The sequence below is a fragment of the Astatotilapia calliptera genome, chromosome 14, assembly GCF_964374335.1.
Source record: "Astatotilapia calliptera chromosome 14, fAstCal68.1, whole genome shotgun sequence".
Taxonomy (NCBI): domain Eukaryota; kingdom Metazoa; phylum Chordata; class Actinopteri; order Cichliformes; family Cichlidae; genus Astatotilapia; species Astatotilapia calliptera.
The window spans coordinates 12,545,318-12,573,235 of NC_137435.1; the positions used below are offsets into that span (position 1 = coordinate 12,545,318).

The window sequence follows — 27,918 nt, forward strand, 5'->3', positions numbered from 1 at the left end:
GATCTGTGTGTATGTGTGTTGACTAGAACTGAAAAGAAGGCTACAGGTCAGGGCAAGACCACCATGAAGAGCCAAACTGCCAGAGTGTGTGTGTGTGTGTGTGTGTGTGTGTGTGGGGGGGGGGGGGGGGGGCTAAACATTGCTGGTAGGAGGCACAGTCTTATCAGTGCTTTTATTTTTGAGTGCTCATACAATGTCATGCACTCGATTCGTAAATTACATCAGGGAATTATCATGTACAGGAAAGTGTAGCAAGAGTGAATTTTGTGGAGATCAATCAACCTTTTGGCTTCTCACTCATGTAATGGTGGCAATTCGTCTTCTATTTTGCACCATTGTTGTTTCACTCTGTGCTAAAATTCAAGTCATTTATTAGTTCTTCAGCCTATATTTTTTAAGTAAACTATACTGAGGCATGTGTATGATAAAAGATAACATAAATAATGCTCAAAGCTGTGATTTTTCCAAACAGCATTTCATTAAGCGATTACAGAAAAGAACGTTTCCTTAAAAGTGCGACTTGGGAGTTCTCTTTCCATGATTAAAGTTCCTCACGTATCTCGGTCATTATCAATACATAATTTCGTCCTAGCTTTCTACATTTTAATGTGCGTAGGCATTAAGCCACACATGCATGACTTCAAAGAGTTGCCCATGTAATGAGCTCGATACATGCCTAATGTTAAATTACTGAACTCACCCAGTCGTCGTGGTACCAGCTCTCAGATTTGTTTAATCATAAAGCACTCAGTGCAACTCAACTATTTGTTTAGAGGCAGTGACTCAAATCTTTTTTACCCATTTAGGAAAAAAGAAAAAGTGAGATGCTCTACAAACACGTAGGAAGCTTTATTAATACTTATCCATTCCTGCCATCTAGTGGTCAAAACAAACTCTGCAGCATGTTTGAGGCTTGGATGCAAAATGGAACAAGAAAGCTTAACTTTGGATCAAAATAGATTTATTTAATACGCATTCCACTCTTTTAAAGTGTCCTGAAACCACTTGGATGTTTCTGTTATTACATGGCTTGTCATTCTGTCCCTCCACTATTCCATATCCAAGTCTTCCATTTCCACAGTGCCTTCTCTCTTCACCCAAGTTAAAGGCGCGGGCACATAGGGGTCATACGTCCACCGAGGATACACTCTCTTGTACAAATTCATCAGCACAGTGTCTTGAGAGCGTAGCTGATTGTCAAACACGCATTTCATGTGACCGTGTGTTCCTGAAAAATAAGAAATGGCAGTGAGAATCCACAGCAAATAAGGCACAGAGACACAGACACAGGGTTTTATTCTTAAATTTTCTCACCTAAGGCCTCCTTGATGTGACCTCTCCGACCCCATTTTGTTCGCAGCTCCACTGGCTTGAACCACATGATATCATCTGTAAAAGAAAGTCAAGAAAATTTTAATGAAAAAATTAGGAATTATGTCTGCAGTGACAGTAATAACAGTATGAGAACGTCCTCTCACCCCTGTTAAAGAACATGTAACGAACAACAGCAGAGCGCCTGTTAATTTTGAATGGGTGTCCACTCAGAACAATCCTCTTCAGCACAACACGCTGAGGGTCACAACTGAGCAGACTGCCTGTAGCCACAAGGTCCTGGATGCCTAGAAAGACACAGTAAGAAGAACACGTGCTCAAAGGCCAGTACAGAATTTGCTTAAGTGGATAATTAATCAAAACCACCAACAGGATGAATGGTCTAAAGTTTAACTTGAGGGCAGCCAGGCCACTAATTCAATTTACTCGTGTTGACGTAAACAGGACTTTCCATCTCACCATCATTCCTTTGCTTAAAAAGCAGGACTCCTGAAGGGGGGAAGGTGATGGGGGCATACAGTGACACTACAATGGGGGCATCTGGTCTGAGGAAGCGCTCCATCTTATGCTTGTCAGCTAGAAAAAAAGGTGGAGGGGAAAAAAAAAGATTTTATTATTATTAATAATAATAATAATAATAATAATAATATATCCAACAGATATCTTGTTTCCAGAAGTAGCTTTTAAGATCATTATACTAATAAAGTAACTTGATTAACAGTTCTTGTTTTGTAAAGAACCGAAAGTCGACCTTACATGGTGGAAAGACATTTTTCAGTTTCTGACTTTTTCAGCTTAAGATCGACACATCTTAATTAAAATGTCAATAATAACAATAATAATAATAATGAAAAGGTTATTTTAATAATAAAAAGGTTACGTTTATGTTTTTTACTGGATGATACCTTTTTATACATTTTTTTTCAAAAGAACACAGCATAGCATTATAACAACAAATATTACAGTAATAGCACTCCCGTAATGCAAATGCATAGAGGTGGTTCTGTTTAAGGACACCGTCTCAACATCATAAAAAATAAAAAAAAATCAAGTGGTACAATGAACCCACCGAGTTCCAGGTGACCCATCATAACTAAATTCGTGGAATAATAGATACTAGATTAGCACCAGGTGTGTTTCAATATTACAAGATTTACTTGTAATATGAACCAGATGTTAAAACACTGCATTTAGTCTGCATGTTGGCTGGTTATGATATCTGATTTTTTTTGTTGTTGTATTTTTTAACCGATTTTTGCCCTCAACTGCAGTAAGTTACAGGAACTTCTCTCAGTGAAACAAGTGAAAATAAAGTGCTCTGCTTTTGCAAAGAGGCAAAACGACCTGCTGTACATCCACCTTTATCTGACATATTTTACCTTGGCAAACAGAAGCAGGTACAACATATTTATATAACAAAGCAAATGTCAGGTTCTTGTATAATTTTCAAGTGTTTATAAACTCACCAGATAACAGGATATCCTTTTCTCTCATCTCCATAATTTTCGTCATAACTGGTTGGATCTTTTGCTCATACCGAGGCTGCTAGCTTGCGGCTAGCTCTAAACTCTGGATAGTTTTCGCTTTAACCACATTACTTTGTTAGCTTATTTAAAATGCCCATGTTCAGCTCGGTGAGGGCGATTTAACTGTTTGATTTGGTTTGTTGTTACAAACATTATGGCGGTTTGTGACTTAGTTTGGCAAGCTTTATCTCTTCTTGATAGCTATAGCCAAACAATAAACGATATGTTAGTTAGACTGATCAGTCAGTTACCGGTCAGTCAAGAATGCAGGAAGTTGGACGTTACAAGCCCTTAGCCCTGAATTGATACATCTCTGGCAATGCGTTTGATTTAAGTTTGTTTATGTAGGATCACTACTGCCGTTTGTTCTGATGAATGTACTGGATGAATTCAGCAGGTTTTCTACCTGATGTGTGTTGAGAGAAGATGGGAGAGGCTCGGAATCTCCGAAATCCACAATGGAACACAAGCTCCTCTTTAGATTTGATCGGTTCTGTGTTACTGGGGTGTCTCTGCACCAAAACATGCATGACTGACATCTATGCACAGAAGAAAAAAACATGAGGTCAGCAAAAATTATTCTGTGTAGCTGGTGCAGCTTTTCTTACGAAAAGGAAACATTTTCAGATGTGAATACCTTCTGTTCATGGGGCAAGAGAGACACGAGAACCAGAGGTTTGCCTGACTGGACACTCTCCATCACAGAAAAAGGCACATCAATGATGTGCAGGGTCACATACCAGCCATCCTGAAACGTGGAGGACAGCAGAGTGAGTGAAGCCAAAAATCATGGTTAAACATGAGAGCATTTACAGCTGAAGACAACTACTGTTGTCTACTTTACCATGGCTCCATCCTCCTCAGCTGCAGCCTCAGCCAATATGCGGCGGCGAGTGCGTTCAAAGCTCTGGAACTGGAATATACGCGAATAGTCGAGGGGCAAGTTTTCCATGGGGTCCCAAGGTGACGAGCGGAAACTTTTTAACCCCCTGTAACGCTGGAACCTGCGAGAACAGGACGGCAACCCAAACAAACAGGAAACAATAAATATTCCATCCCAAAAGGAAATGTAAAAGAAACAAAAAGCATAAAAGAAACGCTACTGACCTGATTCTAGCTGGAGTGTCGAGGGGCGTGTCCACCTCATCGGGGAACATTTCATTGGCTCGAGCGTCACGGTAGCGTTTTAGGCCTTCTTCTTCGGCAGCTTCATCCATATGTTCATCATAGCGCTGATCTGCACCCGCTCGCTCTGTGGAGCACACCTCTTCCTCCTCCTCCTCTTCTGAATCACAGCATGAACCTGGGTCCTGGGCAGAGAGGACACAGGACAAATTTAGTACAAGAGGTTTGAACAAAGAATGCAAGCTGCTCTCTGACCATAAACACAACAATCATTGTACTCATTTTTAGTGATCAGTGAAGAAGCTTTGATGCTTTGGCATTTACTAACAGCAAATGCAGTGACAGAGATAACACTATTGGTTAATTCAAGGAAGGAAGGAAGGTCATGGGCCACAAGGGGAATACGGCTAGCCTCACAGTAGTTTTAGTTTGGTTGGCCTTGACTTTAAGACATCTGTCTCTGACATTTTTGCCACCCAAACAAAATTTTATATGGAATTTTCTGTGCCAAGGCCAAATTTCAGCATTATATAGTAGATATAACTCAGATAACAAACAAACTATATTTTCAAATTACAAGACCACTGAAAACATGTTTAAATAACCTTTTACCAGCTGTGAGTCTGGCTCCCTCTTTTTAAAACCCTGAGCTTCTAATCCTAATATACTGAGTTAAACAAGTGTCCTGGGTAGGCATGGGCGATATATTGAATATACTTCATGTATCAAAAGTTTTTCCACGTACGATGGTTAAAATGGGTCTATCGGAACCATTGAGTATGAACTGCCCTGGCAATATTAAGCTTTTCAGAGGTTTTTTTGGAGCGACTGCATGACTAATCCTCCCTCCAAAGCAGAAGGTTTTCTGCACGGCACACTGCGCTGAGCATGCGTGTTTATATTCTACCTTATAAGAAAAAAAATATGGTGACAGCCGGAGTTTCAGACGAGGAAATGAATGAGACTGTAACTGAAGACGAGTCGGACAAGCTAGTTCCAAAGAGAAACATTTACTGGCAGTGGTTTGGTTTTCAAAAGGAGCATGTCAAACAAAATGCCATAATTTGCAAAACATGGCATAAAACCATTGCCACAAAAGGTCGCAGCACCACAAATTTATTCCACCACCTGAGAAGTCATCCATTGCAAAATGAAGAATGTTTTAAAGTCCGCATGTCAACATCTCCCCACACACCACAGAAAACTCTAAATAAACCGACCATGACGCAGATGACACTGGCGTCTTCGTTTGCCAAAGTGATCCCATACGACAAAAAAAAAGGTCTGTGTTGACCACAGACAGTGACTGTATGAATGATATATATGGTTGAATATAACATTTGTTTTTGGAGGCTAGTTAAACATATCGTGGTATATATCATATATCATGATATAGCCAAAAAACAAAATCGCCCAGCCTTACTCCTGGATAATGTTCTCTTGCTGTAATGTAATGTACTATATTGTTGTCCTACTGTTACCAAACACTTACTTTGTTAGTTGCTGCCAGTATTAACAATAACCAGACACAAATGGCAGGAAAACAAATGACATCAAAACGATCCTAATTATAGAAAATATTTATGTAACATAACCAACAACTCCGCCACAATAAACAAACAGCACCGAGGGGCCTTGTATGTGTGAATGGGATAAGCAATTGCCCGAATTCAAACTATGGGAATCCCTGCTTTGCATACATTTGAATTCAGTGTGTTACGTAAAGACACTCTCCAGTGCAAGACATCCACTCTTAAAACAATATCTAGAAATTGAGCATCCAAGGGCAACATATTTGGATAAGGAAATGAATCATCAAAGAAGACATGCTTTGCTGTGCTCCCTTGGCTGGCAAATTACAGGAGAAGCCAGACGCAAGAGCGGAAAGCTCTCAGCATGCGGCTGATACACAACCTTTCCAACATCCTTGCTGCAATAGTAATAATAATCATTATCATTTGAAGTACCCTTTCCACTATTGTTACCTTCGTCTAGATACGCATGCCTGTGCGCTAACCTTGACATCAAATGCATGCTAATAACAATCACAGATCGTAATGAACCTGTTGCATAAGGAAAGTTTCCCTGACTTCTTTTCAAGCGGAGTGGGAAATAAATAAATGGCCAACCCCTCCCTTCGTCCAGACAGGAAGTTCTGTTCACAAGACAGGAAGACAGGAGGCTTCTCTTGGGATTCCTGCTCCAAACACTATTGTTGTGGTGAGCAGCCTGGCACTACACGCCAGAGTCAGACACTGAGAAAATAAACAGTGCCTCTCAGCAGTGAGGTGCACTGCCTGTGGGTCACGTATGCACCGCTTCAGCCCCGGAACCGCCAACACTTTATTGCTTCTTCACAAATTACCATCCTCATCATCCTCCACAGGACTGCACCGCCTGACCTTAGCTACCGGTACACTGTTGCTATGACAACATGACCCCGCGCAACAAAATAACCATAAAAGGTATGTTCTGGCTGAACTTCTGGTCAAACTACTAAATGAGAAATGAAAGAAAAATTCCAAATATAACAACATTTGTACAATCACTGACACACAAACCCTCTACATCATCCATACTAGAATGAAAAACCTGTCGTAATCAAGTCATCTGAATCCTGTAGTGAGTCTCTGGTATTTTCCATGGAAAGCGTTGTTATCTAAGTAATTGGTAACTTACTGTACCTTGTTTTGCAGTAAAATGCTGTTAAACGTTTTATTAAATATGATACTACGGACTAAGGGCTTCTCTGAATTATTCAATTTTAGCATGTAAGCACGCTTTATTATTCTTACCACAGTGGTAAATTATCCAGCTTTAATTTTTGGTGGTGCGCCCACAGGTAGGCAAACTCGTGTGTTGTTTTTTTTTTAGTCTGAGCCTACTCAGGCCTCATGGCTTGAAACAGAGCACTTCTTCAATCATGGCGTGTCCACCCCAAGTTAGGAACCTGCCCCATTGAGAGCAAGTATCTTTAAATCTTGCTCACAAGTCAGGGAAGAATTGAGCAACAGGTTGAAAGATGATTAGTGCAGTGTCTGCACTGAAACAGACTGCTGTTACGAAGAGAGCTAAGCAGGAAGGCAAAGCTGTAGTTACTGAAACAGTAAGAACAGGGATACAGGCACGGGAAATTAGTTTCCTCCAAAGGGGGTCTCAGCCTTAAAGGTAGGGTGAAAAGCAGAGTCACTCACAGTCGTGCTGCTTCTCCCCTCCATTGAAAAGAGCTAGCTGACATGGTGAGGGCATGAGCCTAGGATATCTCCTGCATGCTTCCTAGGTGAGTTGAATGTCCAACCCAGGAAGAGACCAAGGTAGACTAAGGACAAGCTGGACAGACTACATCTTGGCTGGCTTGGGAACGCCTCGTTAACAAACCAGTAGACCTCAAGACCTAGCTAGACAGACGAGCTGGCTAAACAAAGAGATGTCTGAGCATCTCTGCTTAGATTATATCCTGACCTGAGCTTTATTTAAAAAAAAAAATACACTATTTATGTCCATTTCAATTAATGCCCACTTTTCAGTGTATCGCATTTTACAAGGCTAGGCTGTCATATCATTATAAACTTTATACCCGTCTTTTTTGTGAAAAGTTTTAAAAAAAGGAAAATTTAAACTGATACTTGCATTTTATTTATCTTCTGCTTCACTGTGTCATTAAAGACTTATGTCAAAATTACTTTAAATGTGTACCTGAGAGTCAATCTCCCCATCTTCTTTATCCATGGCTTCATCCATCATGTCATCATCATCATCGTTGTCACTACTTTCTTCATCCATGTCGCCATTCTCCTCCTCACCTTCATCAACAATCCACGTGGCCTGATAGTCTGATGTTCCTTTAGGGACCTTCATTACACGTTTTTTCTTCCTGGCTTCTAAAGAGAGAAACATCAAAAAACAACTTTGAATCCTGTGTTTTCCTGGCACGATAAACTGTATACTCTTGCATCAAGAAAAGCACATTACTCATTTCTATTTACTAGAAATGACTGAATTGCTTCAGCTATGTGTAACCATCCAAATTTTTACTGTACATCAATAACATTATAGCAAAGTCTTTGTTTAACTGGTTTGTTGTGTCTATTAAAACTGTCAATTAAGTTACATATATTTACATCAGTCAGACAGTTTCCCACTACTTGAAAGTATAAAGTGATATAGTTGTAACTTCAAATCAAGTGTGACTGTTCTAACACAAGATCTGTCATTTTGTATCTTAGTCATCATCATTTTCTGAGAGCATTATCGATAAATTCTGTTTCTTCACCTTCAGCTTCCAGCAGTTCTGATTCTGTTGGCCATGTCTGCTCTCCGTCCATGGGATCCACCTCAGCCTCTGCCTGCAGACTCTCCCTGTTGGATGGGTCCGCTTTCATGAGCACCCTCACAGGGGCCTCATTTTCCTGTGGGAAACGCAAATGAGCAGGTAAATGTGACCCATATCAACTAACACTCCAAAACAGTTAAAGGTGTTAAAGTTTCACTTCGCATTTAAACCAACTGACCACCATTCATTATATTCACTTTGAATTAGTTTTAATGGTTAAAAACAGCGTGGGGAAAATGCACAGAGTTTTAGCAGGGGTACATTCCAATTGTTATGCAACAGTAATATTACATTGATAAAAACAGATGCTGACAGTTGTAATGGATTACCTAACTTAAACAGGTTTCCATGCTTCAAGTTTGGAGCTATGCTTTGTATAGTGTGGAAAATGCATGCCTGAGTCCACAAGTGAGAAACAAATATCCATAATACAACTTATCAAAAAAGTCCAAAGCTAGGTAAAACTCCCCCAAAAATTTTAATTTTGGTGATGCAGTAGAGCAATAAATGAAGTCATTTATATAATTTATTGTTTAATAAAGTGTACGCTATCAGGTCTGCATGTACATTTGCAAAGTTAAAGTATTAAAAAAAAGCAGCAACAACTACCTGCATGTCAACATCTCCTCCTTTGCTCGGCTTCAGTGGTCTGGACACTGTTAAGTTCAGAGGAAGAGGGTCTACTGGGGCATCAATCTGGCTGAGCTGAAAATCACCATGACCACTGATGTGTACCAGTCTGTCAACCCGCAGAGGGCGGCCACGGACATACCCGGACACACAGAGTGTGCCCAGGCCAGTGGCTCCACTTGTACTATCAACAGGGTTGTTGGGTGTAAAAGTGACATGTTGAGCAATGAGATGTGACCGTTTGGAGCGGAAACCCAACTTTCTCTGTCTCTGTGTCCCCAGGTGTCTGAGAAGTAGTGTGGCATCTTGCTCGGAGTCCAGCGGGAAGAGACGAGCATCAGGAAAACGGGCCTCTGTGATCTTTGACAAAGCTCTTCTGGACTCAACCCTCTTCTTCACAGGGAGCTCAGACACACCCTGACACACCAGTGCTATGTAGGTTGAATATGGGAGAGAGACAAGGGCTTAGTAGAGGCACATCAGAAACGAAGTCAATTAAATTAAAAAAGAAAAAAGAAAGAAAGATTTATAATTACCATAGCTGGGGAGACCCTGAGCAAAGACGCAAGAGAGACAATAGTCTCCATAGGTGTCCCAGCCTTCAGTAGAATCCAACACAAATACAAGGCTATCTGCAATCTTTGTCACATCCAGTAGGGAGTGCATGTCAGCTATAAAAAGAGATTACAGAAGTGTTAAAGACACACACACACACACACACACAAAAAACAGAGTACATTTTTAAAATATTTGTTTTAGAATGTCATTTACTGAACACAACATCAATTTTACAACACAAAATATAAATAGATAAAAAAAATCGTATCTAAAGTACAGTAACATATCTGACTTAACTTCTTATTCTTCTATGGTATTCTACAGTATGTCACAAGTGTGTCAGCATTACCAGGGATGTTTACTTATTCTATGAACAAAATTCTCAAATTGTAATGTCTTTTACATTTGATAAACTAAAATTACATCAATAGATATCACAGAAGCAACACTACTTGTGCTTCTGGCTCACTTTTTTTTTCCCCAAAGGAAATCTCTTTTCTAATGCTTACCTGTACTCTGACTTAGAAAGGTGAACCTCTGTTTAAAACGAGGCAGAATCAGCCCAAAACTGTCACTGACACCACTGATGCACCGGTCGTGATGTACAATGCCCCCAGCGCCTTCTCCACGAAGCAGCTTAGTGATGGCTCCAGCATCGGCTTGAGCATGTAGGGACACCACAACAACCAAATGAGGAGGACCATCCCTGCTGCCAAGACGTCGCTTTTCTGTCAGGACCTGGGAAGAGAGAAAGAAACTCAAGCAACTCCAGATTCGTTACATTAAGAATTTAAGAACAGCGATCCATCATGTGATATTTTAAATTACCATGTCTTTCTTATTCTTGCGCAGCTGGTTGGCTTTGTGCCTTCTGTCCATCTTCTTTTGCTCCTTCCTCTGTTTTTTGGTAAGGACTGTCACCGACACTCTGCCTGTGAGACATTGCAACACAAGTTATTTATTAATTTATACAATGTGTATAGTATTCTTTTAATATAGGCCTTACTACAACCCACAACCTTGCTGCTTAGAAAGAACTTCTATTCTAACACACACATATGGATCATGCTCCACTCTGCTGCACAATGTTAAAGCAGCTGAAGTCTAAGATGTCAGTAAATCTCGGCAAATACAAAAACAGTGTGTGAACATCGGCCGTTTGATTTTTACAATATCTTTGCTGCTTTAAAACATATGCTGGCAAGACAACCAATCAAAAACACCTGCAGAATGAAGTTCAAGTCAACACAACAGCGCAGCTGTTGCAGCAGACAAAGCTTCCCCGCCCCCAGAGGGTCATGCTGATATAAATAAAGTAAGCAAAAGACCACACATTAGACAACTGGACTAAATTTTATATGCACAGTACTGATTTGTTTCATAGTCAATGAATTCAGTAGAAATGGCACTATACTTTGTTAGAATATTTTATTTTTTTACAGCTATGTGTCAAACCTTATATAACAAGAGATAAAGCAGACTCTATAGACAAGAAACAGTCATTTTTGTTCCAAGAGTTTTCTGGTTTTCATTTGTATCCCACTTGTAGTTGAAACTGATATGCTGGTTTCACCAGGAGCCCCCAGAAAATTGCTGTTGTCCCCGCTGGCTAAAGTCTGCAGACAAGACTGTAGTGCTATACTCTGATAATCCAATAAAAAGATTACTTACATTAAACAGTCCACTTAAATTCTTGTTTAGCTTTTAAAGCCAATTGCCTACTGTCAATTATGCATTACTGCAGATGTAACTGATAAAACATATTACAATACAGACTGTACAATGACTGACATTTACCATTTAGTATTAGTACACATGTGCATCAGTGAATGAATAATAATGAATTTCATATTGAAGACAAATTATGAACAAATCCATACTCATAATTATCATAAATATCAATTAACTGAAATAATTTTTCATTATGTTGTTCTGTTTATGTTAAACTATTTTTACTAACCAACTTTGATACCACTGCAATACATACAAGCATCAATGAACAACAATGAGACGAACATTCCTTTGTTGTTTTTAACTACCACACTGCCTTATATGTGAATATATTTTTCCAGTTTGAGACTGGGGTTTATTTATACCTGATATATTGATGAATGACACATCACTGCTAAGGTCTGACAGCATATATGATGTTGAATAACAGCACAAGCCGGCTGGATGATTATCCATCAGCCATAATACATAATACATTTATTCTCACACATTAGTGGAGCGCCCTCTGTTGGAATCTAGTTTAACTGCAGTGCAGACACTTCAGTCATTTAAATCAACATTCCTGGCTTTTATTGAGCAGTGGGGGTTATTGTGTGTACTCTTTAGGGCACGATTGCGTCATCTGGCTGTATGTTAATCACGTGTGCTCAAATAATTTTTTATTAAAGTGTCCACGTTACTTTGTATCTCAGACATTCCAATAAATGTAAAATGCCGACAAATTCACTAATCCACAAAATTTAGGTTTGTTTACAGATATAAGACTTTTGCCTGAATATATTTGTTTAAGCTACAAGGTGTCCAAATGTGTTTGTGTACTGCTTTACGCTGAATGAAATGAAATTAACATTAAATTATAGCATAAACTATCATTGCTGTACTGCTTGACATGTAGTGTTACTATCTGACGATCATTCAAATCAGGTGTAAAACGTGTACAAGTCGGAATGTGAGCTTGAATTTAAATAGAACAAAAATGTTTTTAATGATAAACTTTCTCGGTGTAATACAGAGTGTTAAGTCCTCTGATTTTCCAGTAACTGGATATCTGGAAGACCCCCGGACCACGTTTAAATAGCTGAAGCTCATTGGCAATCTCCAGTTAAACACCAAACGAGGCTCGCAAGCGAATACAGACTTTCACTAAATACCTTTAAAAGAAAAGTGCTACGATATAAGATACTGTACTGAAAGGATTGAGCACTTAAAGCCCAACACGTGTACTTGCAGAAGCAACCGCTACATGCTAACAACACACATGTAAGCCCCAGGTTTAACGCTGTGCAGCTGGACGCGACTTGCCTTTGTTTTCCCTTTCAATTTCTCCTTTCGTCCGGTGCTTGCCATGTTTGTGTCCTTTATTTTTTTGTTTGTATATGCCGGGTCTGTGGCCCTGTTGTTTTTCCCCATCAGCAGCCATTTCCACCATGTGGGTATGTCAGCTAATTTACTTCCGCACTTGCAGCAACGTCACGATAGGGACGTGTCTTCCGGAAAGCTTTTCTTCAAAATAAAAGCTTGGATAAGCATTATTTGAACTTGCTTTGATAGTCTTGATGAAGAGGTGTAAATGAGGTCAAAAGGAGCTGCTCTGTGCCTCGGTGGAGGCACAGAGGCTCTGAGCACCTTCTTGTGTGCAGTGGTGATGGACAGGTTGATATATGAGGTCAGGCAGGAGTTTCTGTGGACTGCAGTGTTTACAGATGATGTTGTGATCTCTTGTGAGAGTAGTGAGGAAGAGAAAGAAAGCCTAAGAGGTGGAGGTATGCTCTGAAGAGAAGTGGAGTGAAAAGTAGAAGCAAGACAGAGTACATGTGGAATGAGGAATGAGGGGGAGACGGGTGTAACAGTGAAAGTGCAAGAAATAGATGTTATGAAGGTGGATAAATTTAATTATCTGGGATCAACCACCAAAAGCAACAGATGGTCCACAAAGAGTGGTGAAAAAGTGAGTGCAGGCAGTGTCAGGGGTGATTTGTGACAGAAGGATGGCAGCAAAAGAGGGAAAGTTTACAAGATGGTATTGAGATCTGCTATGATGTATGGTCTGGAGAGAGTGGGACTAACAAAAAGACAGGAGGCCAAGCTGTAAGTGGCAGAGCTGAAGATATTAAGATTTTTAACGAGAGTGAGCAGGATGGAGTGGCAAGGATTAGAAATGAGCATATGAATCTTTCCTTTTTAAGAAAGCTGGGCTGGATCATGTCCCTTAGCTATTGTGCTATAGCCTCAGGCTTGCAGGGGATTTCCTATGATACAATGAGCATTCCTTCTCTATTTCCTTCTTGTCACACCCAATACATTTACATGTCAAATGCATGTCATTAACTCCAGTTGTAGCATGTGGCTGCTCCTCCTTGAGCTTGGTTCTGCCAAATGTCTCTTCCTGTTAAAAGGGAGTTTTTCCTCCCCACTGTAGTCATGTGGCTGCTCATGGCCACAGTGTGATTATGTGATTGCTGTTAGATACAGACCCTCTGTTGCATTGTACAATCTACCGAAATTACCTTGAGATCACTTGTTTTCTGTTAACTTGCGTTTGTGATAGATAAACTGCTACAACCTATCTTACATGTCTGTGTTAACATTCCCCCTGGGTGGCTTTGTGTATCCATTCATTTATTGTATTTTTCTGTTAGTTTTCATGTTCTTATTATTTAAGAAAACAAAACAAAAGCAACAAAAGGTGATGTGGAGCAATGAGTTGTTGCTTACAGACAGTTAACAATGGTGCCCCTATTAGGAAAGAAGTATTCCACTTCTGAATGGATGAACAAATAGATAAATTTAATATACAGTAAACTGCATACAATGCTTCCCTTACTCACAAGGGGTCGCCACAGCGGGTAGCTGCTTTGCATATTTGAGTTGCCGGAGTTTAACGCCGGATGCCCTTCCTGACGCAACTCCCAAGAGAGTTGTGTCTCCTCACGGAATCGAAACAGCGTTCCCTTGTTAGGCAAATGTGTAATAAGCCAAAGATGTTTTACTGCCTCATGAATATACAGTACTACTGTGAAATACAGCTACTATCCACCTTTGGGCTCTCTAACAGTCTGTCTCAGTTCTATAATGTTCTTGTATTTCCTCATCATCGATAACCAAGTCCTTTCATTTAAAATACATATTACATTTATAAAGTCCCCCCCCCCCTACTCACATCTTATGCCAGAAATGTCAAAAGTGAAATTATTAAAAGTAACTTCGATAAAAATATGAACGTGATCGCAGGTCCAGTGTTCTTTAATGATGTTCCAGTGTCTCCGCCTCTGGATGTACATGGGTCAGGGAGAGTTTACAGCAAATTCAACAGGCAGGGCGGAACTGCTGTTTGCACTGAGGAGCACAGACAGCCTGGCACATACACACGTCTAAACGGCTGCGGTTAGTCTGCCAGTGTGAGAGGTTAAATCCCGAGGTTTTTTTCCCCCAACGATAAGGCGGACATTATCGCGGCTTGTTTAATGCGGTTCTGGAGGTGTTTGAACTTCCCTCACATTTCCCCCGACGCATTTCCACGAAGGGAGGCGGCAGCGGATCGCTCGGCAGCCATCTTTGGACCTGTCTGGGAGTGGGATCTCTGGCACCCCAGTTACTTGAAGGGTGGGGATTTTAACCTGTAACAATTCACAAATGTGCGCGTTATAATCGACTGACAGCGTGAAGAACCACAAGGATTTGGCGCACGAAGTTGCCTCACTGGCGATGAAACTGAGGGGATACTTTTCAAATCCCAAACTGTTTTGAATTAGCGACATTCTCCACAGCGCTGAAGCCTGGCCTGTCAAAAGAGGGTGAGTTTCAGCTAACTGGCTAAGCTAACTTAGCAAACATAACAAACGTTAGCCAGCTAATTTAGCTTTTTCTGATAAGCGAGTTCTTACAGGTCGCTTAATTCCACATTATCCATGTTTATGTTCAGCTGTTCACGTCGTAAACACGACGCCAATTATGCTTGGGCTGTTTCGCCATATGACACGTAACTTGGCTAACGTTAAGTTTGGTGTGTGTAGATGACATCACACTCCCAAGCTGCTGTCTTTTTATATTTCCGTCTTTTTGATGTGATTTTTTTTAACACGACGCTTAAAACCGCTGTGGGAAAGTGTTAACTTTTAATGAATCCCAACCAAATAATCTGTGAAATTCCGGTTGTTTTGAAACTCTAGGAGGAGGAGACAGGTAAAAACGCAGCAGGTAATGCTGCGCTGCTGTTTGCCTCACCAATCTTAGTTTGGGCAAACGTTGGATATTTTAAAGGTTTTCAGATCTATCGCCCCCATTCCTCTTGGGTAACTGGTGCCTAGTTACCAACTAACTTAATATACTTGAAGGCATAAAGATACACTGGCTACAATGTTACAGTGCCGTTTCTGTTTGTTTTTGGGTGAAACAGACGTAAACCCTGTGCTATGTTGTGCCATAGATTGGCGTGCCAAACGGAGGTGTCTTAAATGACCTCCATTACGCTTACATTTGTTTAATGGATTCTTCAAAGTAATGAAAACTACCTGTATTTTTTTTAAGTTACTTCTAGGACATGGAAAGAAAAAATGTTTTACTTTATTAAATTGCGGCGCACTTAAGAAGGCGTGCCATTGCTGCAATACCAAGATAGACAGATAATCACTAGTGAAAATGCTCAGCAAGGCCCATTCCTACCTCCCTATAGCTGCACGAACAGGAAATGCTGAGAAATGCAGCGCAGTGAGGGCATACATTGAGAATTCCAGCCCTCCAGTTCTGTTGTCCTGTCCTGCTGCATTCTTGTGCATGCATTTGTGCAAGTTGGAACACCAGGGTATTTATATTGTTGTTGATCTTGTTGTTTGTGTTTGTTGTTTTCTTCTTTTGTTTAATGAAAGTATCAGTTATCATCATTCTCTTTTGTGCTCACATGTTCACAAGTTGAAAATGCTATCATGAGATATGACAACAAAGCTCATTCATGAGAAACAATGTAGTGAAGAACAATGGCAATAAAGAGCCACAGTCCCACATGGTAATGGGGCTTTATTTCAGAGCTGTGGCTACAACTGTGTAGTATAGTGAGTTGTTCAGTGTTGTTGTGAGACAAAAGATGTCTGCTTGGAACTGGGGGCTGTTTCTCCCAGGCTGGGAAAGAAGTCTTGTGACTCTAGCGTCAGCCTTGCATCTGTTTGCAACTGATCATCTGAGCCGAATGGACTCAGTAAACTTTTCTCGGTGATCTTTTACAGTCTACATTAGTATTAGTGAAGCTGTTTCAAAGTAATAATGGAAATTAACGTATTGAGCGTGGTGTTGCGGGCTTAGTAATAATCTTTTATTAATTTCTGTATTTTTAAAAGGCAGAGACATCATGATAACCTGAAATTTAGTAGTTGATATCAATATCAGTAGAATTGCACGAGTCTCAATACCCAATTTGATGTACTTGGACATAAAATACCTTTAATTGCACAAAAGTCATTTTAAATCACTGTCATGGTGGTTTAAAACATTTAAAATGTTAACATTTTATTGATAGTTAGCCACTGCAAACATTTAGGTGCATGAGTGATTTCACAATGGCAGTGCCAGGTGTCTCCAAAAAGAAAAGGTTAGTGTATTTCAGGATAATAACACAAAGTAGTTCCACACGCTACTCATACTGCCTTTTATATCAATGAGTAGAGCCTGCGCTATAGTGGCCGCTATAGTCGTAGCCATCTTCCATGTGTAGTTTTTCCTGGGCTCATGGGCATCCTCCTCCTCCTCCTTCATCATGTAAAGATAGACTGGAACACTTGTAGGCGTTTTTGCCCCCATCACTTCCAGAAGAGTCAATACATACTCTGCCAGTGACTTTTGGCTGCTCCATTATTTCCTAAGGGTCGCCACAGCAGATGGATCGGTATGTTTGTTTTGGCACAGATTTTACACTACATTCCCTTCCTGACACAACCTCTCCATTTATCTTTGCTTGGCACTAGGCTTATACTAGCTTGTGACTCCTTAAACTAAGTTTAGTGTCTCCACTCAGTCTCAAACCGGGTATCTATTGCGTATGAGGTGAATGTGTTACTACACGATGGAGCAGTTATTGTGATGTACTGAAAAAAACGAACTAACAAAATGACTGTTGTTGGGGTTTTTTTTCATAATTTTGGTATTGGCTTTGCTGACAATGAAGAGCTAACCATGTTAACCCCCATAACCCCAGTGAAATTATATTGAGCTTTTGATATATTATGTTAATCCACACACGCTACTGTGATTATTTTTTGGTTATTTTGATCTATTTATTTGTTTGTTTGTTTAATTTGTTTACATTCACGAGAAGGCGGCACACTTGACTGCTTCCAGTAAGACACCACTTATGAAAAGGCACGCTGCTTTTCAGATGTCATTTTCCCACATGGTGTGAATCACAAACAAGTAATTTATTTTAATTCTAATGAGTGTTTCTGTTGTGGATATTCCAAAGTCAGGGCAAAGGAAAACTAAGCCGTTACTGTGGTATGACACCACTTTGAATAAGTGGTTTCAAACAATACTTTTAATAAACTAATAAATATAACCTTTGAATAAACTTTTTTTTTTTGCTGAACAAACCCTTTGATCACTTTTAGGAAGATGCATGTACGCTGTTTGCTGCGTTTGAGAATGTTTTCCATGTACCTGCAGGTTTAACCAGTCATCCCGTCACTGGAATACTGAGTTTTCCTTCAGTCATTAACACTGTGAAGGTGCTCAATTTCTCTTCCACGTTCAGGCTGGAGATGGGCAGCTCTCAGGCACGTCTTTGTATCCTCCTCACATCTTTTTGTGTACACACCAGTCACTGAAGGTGTGAGGCCAGTTTTGTTGGCCTGATTTCATTGCTGTGGTTACTATGGAAACAGGAGACTTATCTCTTGCTACCTCAGGATTTCTGACATCATGGTTAAGTTCATGCTTTGTTTAGCCTTCTCATGCCCACATTATTAGGCATGTCTGTTGCTCATCCGAACGACTAAGAGCTTTCTCACTTATATAGCCTTCTAATATGATATAATCAGTGTTAAGAAGTATTATTAGTAATTCAGCATTTAAGTGAATCTTACTTCATAACATCCAGCTTTCCTTTTCTTGTAGTGTGCTGTGCTTCACAGTCCATACAGTGTTGCTGTAGCTTTCTAATTTAGAATAGCAATGCATGTGTACATCTCTGCTAGTGTGTTTACTCTTGGTTTTTTTTCTTGTACTTTCAGTTCTGAACACATATGAAACCACTGTCCTGCAGATGAGTCATCAGTGGGGGCTTTCACGTCGCTGTCGCAGACCCAGATAGTTCCTGGCGGCAGCGGCATTGCCCCCAACCCCTAATTATGCCCAATAACAGTCGGGCGGGGAACCTCAAAGACCCCGAAATTGCTGAACTCTTCTTCAAGGAGGACCCAGAAAAGCTCTTTACGGATCTTCATGAAATTGGACATGGCAGCTTTGGTGCTGTATATTTTGTGAGTATTTAACAACACATGCATACAGACATACCCACAAATCAATTAGATGCGTGTAATGGATTTAGAAGGTTTTAATACAGATATTACGCCTAAACTTTGCTTATGTTAGTCAGCTTAGAGAGAACTGATTACCATAATGTTGTTCCCATGTTGCCCCAACATGTCTGCTTGTAGCTGTTGTGCATGTGACTTAATACCGATTAGCTCAGGTATCATGATATCACAATGGGGCTTTTTAATGTTGATTCAAAGCACATAGATATAATTTAATCTTTACAGTTTCATAATGCAAAGTTAATTAAGCTATATGGAAGTAGGACCTTTATTGCCTTATTTATCTCGCCGTAGCTTAAATCACAAAAATCTTGACAATCAGTTTTATGTAATGTGTTTTTTTATTCAGGCACGGGACGTGCAGACAAATGATGTGGTGGCCATCAAGAAGATGTCATATAGTGGGAAGCAATCGAGTGAGGTATGATGACCTCAAATGTTCTATATTAGGTTAATAAACTGTTTATTCATGAATAAACTTGTTCTTGCTGTAACAGTCCTTTTGTTGTTTTACTGTTGTCCCAGAAATGGCAAGACATAATCAAAGAAGTGAAATTCCTGCAACGAATACAACACCCAAACACCATAGAGTACAAAGGATGCTACCTACGAGAGCACACTGCATGGGTGAGGTTCTACAACATTGTGTTAATGATGATGATCTTGATGTAAGACTAATATTTATTAATTATTTAAGGGCCAAATATAAATTCACACAAAGCACTTCTGATTTCCTTACAGCTGGTAATGGAGTATTGCCTTGGCTCTGCTTCCGATTTGTTAGAAGGTGAGTGGAAAACCTTGGAAGAAATTACATTCCTGTATTTGCCATTTTTATCCCCATCACCTTTTTTCTTGATTTACATCACTTATTATACATCTTCTTCAGTTCACAAGAAACCTCTGCAGGAAGTTGAAATAGCTGCAATTACACATGGTGCTCTTCAAGGTTTGGCTTATCTTCACTCCCAAACTATGATTCACCGGTGAGTGTTTCAAGTTTTTTTTAGGAGCATGCTGTGCACAGATTGCTTTAGCCCTCATGCACTGTGTCTTCTACGTCTTGCTATAACCATTTCCTCTCATGTGTTTGACAGAGATATCAAGGCAGGAAACATCTTGCTGACAGAGCCAGGGCAGGTAAAACTAGCAGATTTTGGCTCTGCTTCCATCGCCTGTCCTGCGAACTCCTTCGTTGGGACTCCATATTGGTAAAATTCAAAACATCTTACTATAATAATTTATCTATATATGTCTGTATATACCCTGTCTCCTTCTTAACAGATGGGCAATCTGTTTACAAGAACATTGTCACATATTAAACATAATTAACATCTATATGTGAAAAAACCTTCTAAATCCCCATTCTTTTCACTAAATATGGAAAGAAATGCTGCCAGACTAATGTTATTGCTACTTTCACACTGCGAGCAGCCAAGTTACCAGTGACCAATCATGGCCAGCGACATTTTCACAGCGTCATGGATAAAGTGCATTGCCTGAACAGAGTTGAGGCCAACTCAATTTTTACTTGTTGAGATTCAGATCCGTCACGTAGCGACAGCTGTCAGGTGCCCATTTGCAGCTTAACATCCCTGCCTTCCACTGGAATATGAAGTTAGCATTGTGAATGTGATGCCTTCTTTGTTTTTTGTTATTTTTTTCAGGATGGCCCCAGAAGTAATTTTAGCCATGGATGAAGGTGAATATGATGGAAAGGTGGATATTTGGTCTATGGGTATAACCTGCATTGAATTAGGTATGTCCTAGCTCCTTTGCTGTTGCATTGTTAGAATTCACACATCTGCTTTTATACTTCAGTTAACTGCTCACAGTCAGCAGCAGTGTTTCTCACACCATTAGGTTCATTCAATTACTGATGTGGCTTTTTCTTCTTTCATCCTCACTTTCCTTGTATGCATTTCTTAATGTAACCTGTTTCTTGGTTCATAGCTGAGAGGAAGCCGCCACTCTTTAACATGAATGCAATGAGTGCCTTATACCATATAGCACAGAATGACAGCCCCACACTGCAGTCGAGTGAATGGTGAGTTTAGAATTGGATCCATATTTTGTTTTTCAAATTGAATAATGTCTATTTATTATTTATGTTGTTCTTCTACATTCTAAACTTTGTTCATATATGATCTCCCAACTGTAGGACGGATTATTTCCGAAACTTTGTAGATTCTTGCCTTCAGAAATTACCCCAGGATAGGCCAAACTCTGAGGAGCTTCTAAAGGTAATCAACCAAAAATGATTGTGACCGATTTGTTATTGTGATGAATCCTTATAGACAAATTCATGAATTTAACGCAAAATGGCTTTTCTGTTGCTCGTCCAGCATGCATTTGTCCAGCGTGAGCGACCTGAATCGGTTTTAATAGACTTGATAAGCCGGACAAAGGATGCAGTACGGGAGCTAGACAATCTGCAGTATCGCAAGATGAAGAAGATCTTGTTTCAGGAAGTCCACAATGGCCCAACAACACAAGATGAAGAGGAGGTCTGTTTGAAATTGTGTTAACCCCTCCTTGCTTGCCTCTCTGCCTTTCATAGTATTGTGTCCTCTGACACAAGATGTGTTGTAATCTTGTTACTTTCTACTTTCTTTTACTTTTAGGAGCCAGAACCAAGTGTGAGTAGGACCGGTACAGTGAACAGTGTAGGGAGCAACCAATCCATCCCCAGTATGTCAATCAGTGCCAGTTCGCAGAGCAGCTCTGTTAATAGTTTAACAGATGCAGGCGATGACAAAAGTGAGGCAGACATCGAAGGGGACCACACAGTAATGTCCAACAGCTCTGTCATACATGTCAAACAAGTAAGACATCTTTCTTTCACTTTTCATTGAGTAAAGTGTTATTAGTATTATTCTCACTGGAGTATTGTTTAGATTGGTTCTAAATAGCCTGCAATGTCTGTATTGTTGTGCACCTTTTAGGGAGAAGAGACGTGTAACCAAGATTTACAGACTCACAACCAGCCAACTGAGCAGCAGTCCCCTCCTCCACACACGCCACGGCCAAGAAGAAACCGTGAACACTTTGCCACAATACGCACAGCTTCAGTGGTAATGATGCTGTCATTTCATTTGTACATCATTGCTAACGAACTGTTTAATATCTCAGATAACCATGCATATACCTGCTGGGTGTTTCTGTGATTGTAAAAAGGCAAAAATATTTTCACCCAGTGTCCTCATGATTATTAGAAGCGTTTACCTTAAGGCAAGCAATATATTTTTTCATGTAATCATCAGAAGTGTTTTGAACAAGCTTGCAATTAAATCTATTCACAATACTTGTGTGCCTTATAAACTTCATGTCTAAAGATAAGTATTTTGTCTTGTGTTTGCTAGCTCACTCGCCAGATTAAGGAGCATGAGCAAGATTCTGAGTTAAGAGAGCAGATATTAGGCTACAAGCGCATGAGGCGACAGCATCAAAAACAGCTGATGGCTCTGGAAAACAAGCTGAAGACTGAAATGGACGAGAACAGACTCCGTCTGGACAAGGAACTGGAGAATCAGAGGAATAGCTTCGCCCAAGAGATGGAGAAACTGATCAAGAAACACCAAGCGTCAATGGAGAAAGATGTATGCTTTCAGCTTCTAAGTGTTCATTAAGTGTGTTGTCAGTGTTATCATTCACTCACTGTTATTGTGCATAGAAAAAACTGATTATATTTGTTTCTTTATCAGGCAAAAACCTTTAGCAATGATGAAAAGAAGTTCCAGCAACACATCCAGAGTCAACAGAAAAAAGAGCTCAACAGCTTTCTTGAAAACCAGAAACGGGAATACAAACTTCGCAAGGAGCAACTTAAAGAGGCAGGCAGATTGGTGTTACAGACACAGAAATACATACAGATTTCTTTTTTCTTTTTAAACTAGCAGTTAGTAAACATTAATCAGTATAAATTAAGTGCTGGTAGTGACCTTCAGTCTGTTATTACTTTAGGAATTGAATGAAAACCAGTCAACTCCCAAGAAAGAAAAGCAGGAGTGGTTGTCCAAACAGAAGGAGAACTTCCAAAACTATCAAGCAGAAGAAGAGGCCAATTTACAGCGCAGACAGAGGCAGTATCTGGAGCTAGAGTGCCGCAGGTTCAAAAGGAGGATTTTGACTACTCGCCACAGAATCGAAAAGGATCTATTGCGAGAGGTCTGTACCTTTCTCTACCACTATACTGTTGAACAGTATGTTACAAATATTAAGTAATCCACAAACTAAAAATGGTCTGTTGTTCTGGAAGTAATCTTATCTTGTAAATGTTATTTATCTCCATTTGGACATCATTAGGAGCTAAGTAAGCGTCAAACCCAGAAGGACTTGGAACATGCTATGCTTCTCCGGCACCACGAGTCCATGCAAGAGTTGGAGTTCCGCCAGCTAAACAACATCCAAAAGACGAGGGCTGAGCTGACCCGACTACAGCACCAGACGGAGCTTACCAATCAGCAGGAGTACAACAAGCGAAGGGAGAGAGAACTTAGACGCAAACATGCTATGGAGGTTCGCCAGCAACCCAAAAGTCTCAAGGTCAGGAGAAGTTTCTGAACATGGGTGTATATTAAATATTCAGATGCTGATTTTAGTAAAAGTGCTTGTCTAGGCACTATTTGAATTATACTTCATCATGCTTGGGTCAGGACTAGCTGGAAAAAAAAGATGCACAGATTTAGGAATAAAATGTCAGCCTCAGAATTAGGAGTGCCCAGCTTTATACCTCTTGATATTTTACTGTTTTAATGAAAAAAAACAGCAACAAACTGAATAGACCGTAACCCAGAATTACTTTAATGTAATGCTTTGTTTTCTGGTTGTACTTCCTCACTTCTAAGCATGCTAGCTATTATCTGTAGATAATAGTTGGGAAGTATAGTGCATATAGTATTTACTCCTTTCTCTACAATCTAGTCCAAAGAGCTACAGATCAAGAAGCAGTTCCAGGACACTTGCAAGATCCAAACTAGGCAGTATAAAGCACTGAGGAACCATCTGCTGGAGACGACACCAAAGTCGGAGCACAAAGCTGTCCTTAAACGGCTGAAGCAAGAGCAGCACCGCAAACTTGCCATTTTGGCCGAGCAGTATGACCACTCTATCAATGAAATGCTTTCTACTCAGGCGGTGAGTCTGGTAAAACTGTAAGACTGTTAGTCTCTTACCTGTAATGGATATGGCCACATCAGTAATAGTTGAGTATATGTTTTACTGCTTGGACCCTGAATGTGATCTTCTCGCTGGTCTTAGCTTCGTCTGGATGAGACTCAGGAGGCTCAGTACCAAGCCCTACGAATGCAGCTACAGCAAGAGCTGGAGCTTCTCAACGCCTACCAGAGCAAGATCAAGATGCAGACAGATGCCCAGCATGAGCGTGAAAAGAAAGATCTGGAGCAGAGGGTGTCACTCCGAAGGGCCCTGCTGGAAACAAAGGTTCTCCGCCATAAATTATGTTCATGTTAAGATTTACATTTATATTTTCTTAAGCTATTGAGTCTCAGAGTTTGGATGTAAAGGGGCAAAATGCTCCTACCTTCAGTTAATCCAGTTTGTTTTACATGCAATGTGGGTGAAGTGCTGATGGGATTTACATTAGGTCAGTGGCCTTCTCATCGTTATACTGATAAAGAGTTAATTCGTCCTGCCATACGAGCTGCAACATGATTAAAATGAGAGAAAGGGAAAGCAATAATGTCCACTGTGTACATGTTTACTATTTACCTTTAAGCAGGTTTAAAAAAGGGGGGGAAACTATGGCATAGTAGAGAGCGTCCTGGGATTTTAAGAGTCCTGAACATTACTTTAGTTGCCATGTTTGTAAGCCATAACAATATTGCAAACAGTTTAATATGAATTTCATTTTTTTCCCTCCTTTTCTGCTATAGATTGAGGAAGAAATGCAGTCCTTGCAGAATGAATGCTCAGCGCGAATCCAGAGCGTGCTGGAACGCCAAGCCAGAGAAGTTGAGGCTTTTGACTCTGAGAGTATGCGCCTAGGCTTTAGCAACATGGTGCTATCAAACATCTCTCCAGAGGCCATGGGCAATAACTTTCCCGGGGCTCAAGTAAGTTGGTGTCAACATCAGCAGCAGCACCCATCTGGAAGCTCTCAAGGTGCACACTGGGGCAGCAGCAGCTCAGGTGCAGGGTTCAGTCACCAAGGCAGTTACCATCGATATCACTCCAGTCCAGGAGGGGCATCTATGCAACATGGCTGGGGACAGGGCATACAGGGAGGAGGGGATTCGACACCATGGGGCCACCCATCAGCTGGAGTTCTGGGCGCACGCACTAGTGGTATTCAGAACAGCCCCCAGGGGATGGGAAGGACACCCTCGGGAGGGCACAGTGAGCAGGGAATGAGCAGGAGCACCAGTGTGACCTCTCAAATATCTAACGGGTCCCACCTCTCCTACACATAGATCCCTCATCAGCCATGGAATCAAGAATCCAAGTGCGGGGAATCTAAAAACACATCAAGGCAGAGCTCTATTGCTCCGTCTTTCTCAGACACTACCCCACCATTTACCATTTCTCCCATGTACAGATGTGGATGTGTGATGAAATAAATGTTGCTCAGGTCAAAAGGGCTGGAAAAAGCACAGCCCGCCCTCACGGCAGTTTATCGGCACACATACAGATCCTTAAAATTTATGTTGCATAAGCAGTTTGAGTGTCAATATGTTACTTTCATTTGTGTTTAGTTACAGTTCTCTCCTAAGGAGGATTTAAAAGAATAAAATAAAGAAACAAAAAAAACATAAGTTTGTGCTACTCACAGCCATTGCTCTCATTTTGCACATGAAACACTGTTAAAAGCCTTTGACATGTGTTAATTTTGTCCTTTTTTTTAAATGTATCAAACAATCACAGAACTGATTTTATTCAGGACCTCCCTTCTTCACTCTCCCCATTCGTATTCAGTAATACACTGGGCAATTGTTTGATGGTGGTTACGAACGCAGCAGAGTGAGTGAAGATGCTTGTGATGCCAGCCTGCTGTAATGGTCGTCATGATGACTTCGATTCCTCTTATCTTAGTTAGTTTTCTTTCCTCTACCAAAACGAAACATTACAGATTCAGAGCCAAATAATCTAGTCTTAACTGTTTCACACATGCTACAACTATCCTACAGTGCCTTTTTAACCTATGATAACTGAAATTAGTCTCAGATCTTTATAGTTTAAATTTCCTTCTTCCATTTCTTATCAGTGTTAGCTTCTTTTGTTTAGCCTATTTTAGCAGGTTTTCAGACATTTTCCTCAGATTCTCATATTCAGTACAGTTTAAGTCCTATGTATGTCGAGAAACAGAACATTGCTGGTGCATATCTGCAACCAGTTCTCATGCCTTCACATGGTACTTGAGGGGGAAACCCTTGCGTTACAGAGAATGTCACTGTACATGTTCTCAGAAGGAATTGTGACTTATTGGCCTTCATAAAGAATCCTAATAGACATCTGTTTATTTTTATTAGTGCCTTTTAAAACTGCTGCCTTGTTCAAAGCACTTTATACAACTAAATGTGTGTGAGATTTAATAGTTGACTTCTTTTCGCAAAACACCTGGTGAGTGATCATTGGTACGCATATTGTTAAGTTTAGGAGGCAGACTTAGATGTGCTGTGATCCATTTTCTTTTTTTCTTTAGAGCAATTTCCCAAGTACAGAGTACAACTACACCCAATACAATTGTAACTAAGGAGATTGCCAGTCAGTGAAGCTATGGCTGTTGTTGCTCTCAGTTGTGTTTATGTTAAATTCAGAGTGAAGAGAATATGTGAGGATGGTGCTTTTTTTTTTTTGTGTGTGTGCGCGTATGTTTTGGCTAGAGTTTCTATGAACTGAAGCGAGTAAACTGGAGAGTTTATTATGGCAGGCAGGAAGTTAGAGTTAATTGTCATGACCATAACAGCAGGCTTGGCACAACTAAATATGAAAACACTGGGCCCAAGTAAGCAACACTAATAATTTAAAAGGTGCTAAGTTAATAATGTTACACCAAGTCATTGAACCCCAAAACTTGGGTGACTGAATTGAGCACATGCTTGCATTTTGACGTTGTAGCATGTAAAACTTAGTCAGTGCACAGTTTAAAAAAAAAAAAAAAAAAAAAAACACAAGCCAAGTGCAAAATACATGTGGCAAAAACACTTCCTTTCCTCCTCTGAATTATATTCATGTCTGCATTCTTTCTCTCTCTTCAGTTTGTAGTTAATGAACTATCGCTGGAGAAGTATGTTCCCATTTTACCTTTTAACAGCCTCTCCATTCAAGTGAGACTTGGCATTTTGACACTGAGAATATAAAACACTTTAAAGATAATTCTCTGGAGTTGGCAAAAGTGACTGCTCCTCCTCACAAAGCTGGAATTTATGTGTGTGTATGCGTGTGTATGGGGTTTTTTTTTTTTTTTTTTTTTTTTTAATTACAGGAATTTTAAATGTAAACCCACATTTTAAGAAAATGATTTCTAAAAACTGACAGACTACAGTGACATGTGTAAACCTTTCACGCTCAGAGTTTAGGTGTTAAGTTGTGTGGACATATCTCAATGTTACGCTTGGTTTGTGTACACTGACAAATTGCCTTTACTATCATCTTTAAATACCACTCGTTTAGTCACCATCTCTGAGTATTACCACTGCGGAGTTAGTTCTCTGTCGCTGCACACATTCGACCATTTGTCTCCATTCCACTCTGATTCAGAGCCGCCCTTTCTGGCTGGCTCTTTCTGAATGTTGTTTGTTGCTCTATTCCTATCATATTTGAGGACACACAAAAATGCTGGGATATTTTTCTTTCTAGGTGGGATTTTAACTTTCATTATGTATATATTCTGCCTAGAAAGTATGCATTGTATCAAGTTACATATGGTTTGAACCCGAAACTTTTTTTTTTCTGTTATGCCAACTGATTAGTTCCAGCTACTGTAACAAAACAGGTTGTAGTCATCATTTTTTTTCTTTTGAGTTATTCATGTTGTAAAGAAGATGAGAATGTATTTATCTTTATTGGATTGTTACTATATTCATAGGCCACGGCCAAGAGTTTGAATGTTAGGTCGATCAGACCTCACATAGATGCCAACTTTGTTTATGCGGACACATTTTGTTCACTTTTGTGTCATAGTTTTGTGTGAGGGAACCTGGAT

General features: G+C 40.1%; 2 protein-coding genes across 2 annotated transcripts; one reads left to right on the forward strand and one right to left on the reverse strand.

Moving 5' to 3' along the window:
• Positions 1-830: 830 nt before the first annotated feature.
• tsr1 (TSR1 ribosome maturation factor) lies at positions 831-12,695 on the reverse strand. The gene is made up of 15 exons (XM_080288854.1): positions 12,534-12,695; positions 10,333-10,432; positions 10,014-10,242; positions 9,483-9,617; positions 8,926-9,377; positions 8,257-8,392; positions 7,680-7,864; positions 3,966-4,168; positions 3,703-3,862; positions 3,496-3,606; positions 3,265-3,397; positions 1,792-1,908; positions 1,479-1,619; positions 1,315-1,389; positions 831-1,228 (listed from the first exon to the last, which is right to left on the reverse strand). The coding sequence occupies exons 1-15, from the start codon at positions 12,662-12,664 to the stop codon at positions 1,050-1,052; spliced, it is 2,487 nt and encodes an 828-aa protein (XP_080144980.1). The 5' UTR covers positions 12,665-12,695; the 3' UTR covers positions 831-1,049.
• Positions 12,696-14,563: 1,868 nt separating this feature from the next.
• taok1a (TAO kinase 1a) lies at positions 14,564-26,887 on the forward strand. The gene is made up of 20 exons (XM_026192088.2): positions 14,564-15,029; positions 18,450-18,698; positions 19,105-19,176; positions 19,281-19,382; positions 19,497-19,542; positions 19,645-19,741; positions 19,853-19,966; positions 20,423-20,514; positions 20,709-20,802; positions 20,917-20,998; positions 21,101-21,262; positions 21,380-21,580; positions 21,701-21,829; positions 22,118-22,354; positions 22,460-22,588; positions 22,719-22,922; positions 23,061-23,300; positions 23,679-23,891; positions 24,015-24,197; positions 24,650-26,887. Exons 2-20 carry the CDS (start codon positions 18,567-18,569, stop codon positions 25,184-25,186), a joined length of 3,066 nt encoding a protein of 1,021 aa, XP_026047873.1. The 5' UTR covers positions 14,564-15,029; positions 18,450-18,566; the 3' UTR covers positions 25,187-26,887.
• The last annotated feature ends 1,031 nt before the right edge of the window (positions 26,888-27,918 follow it).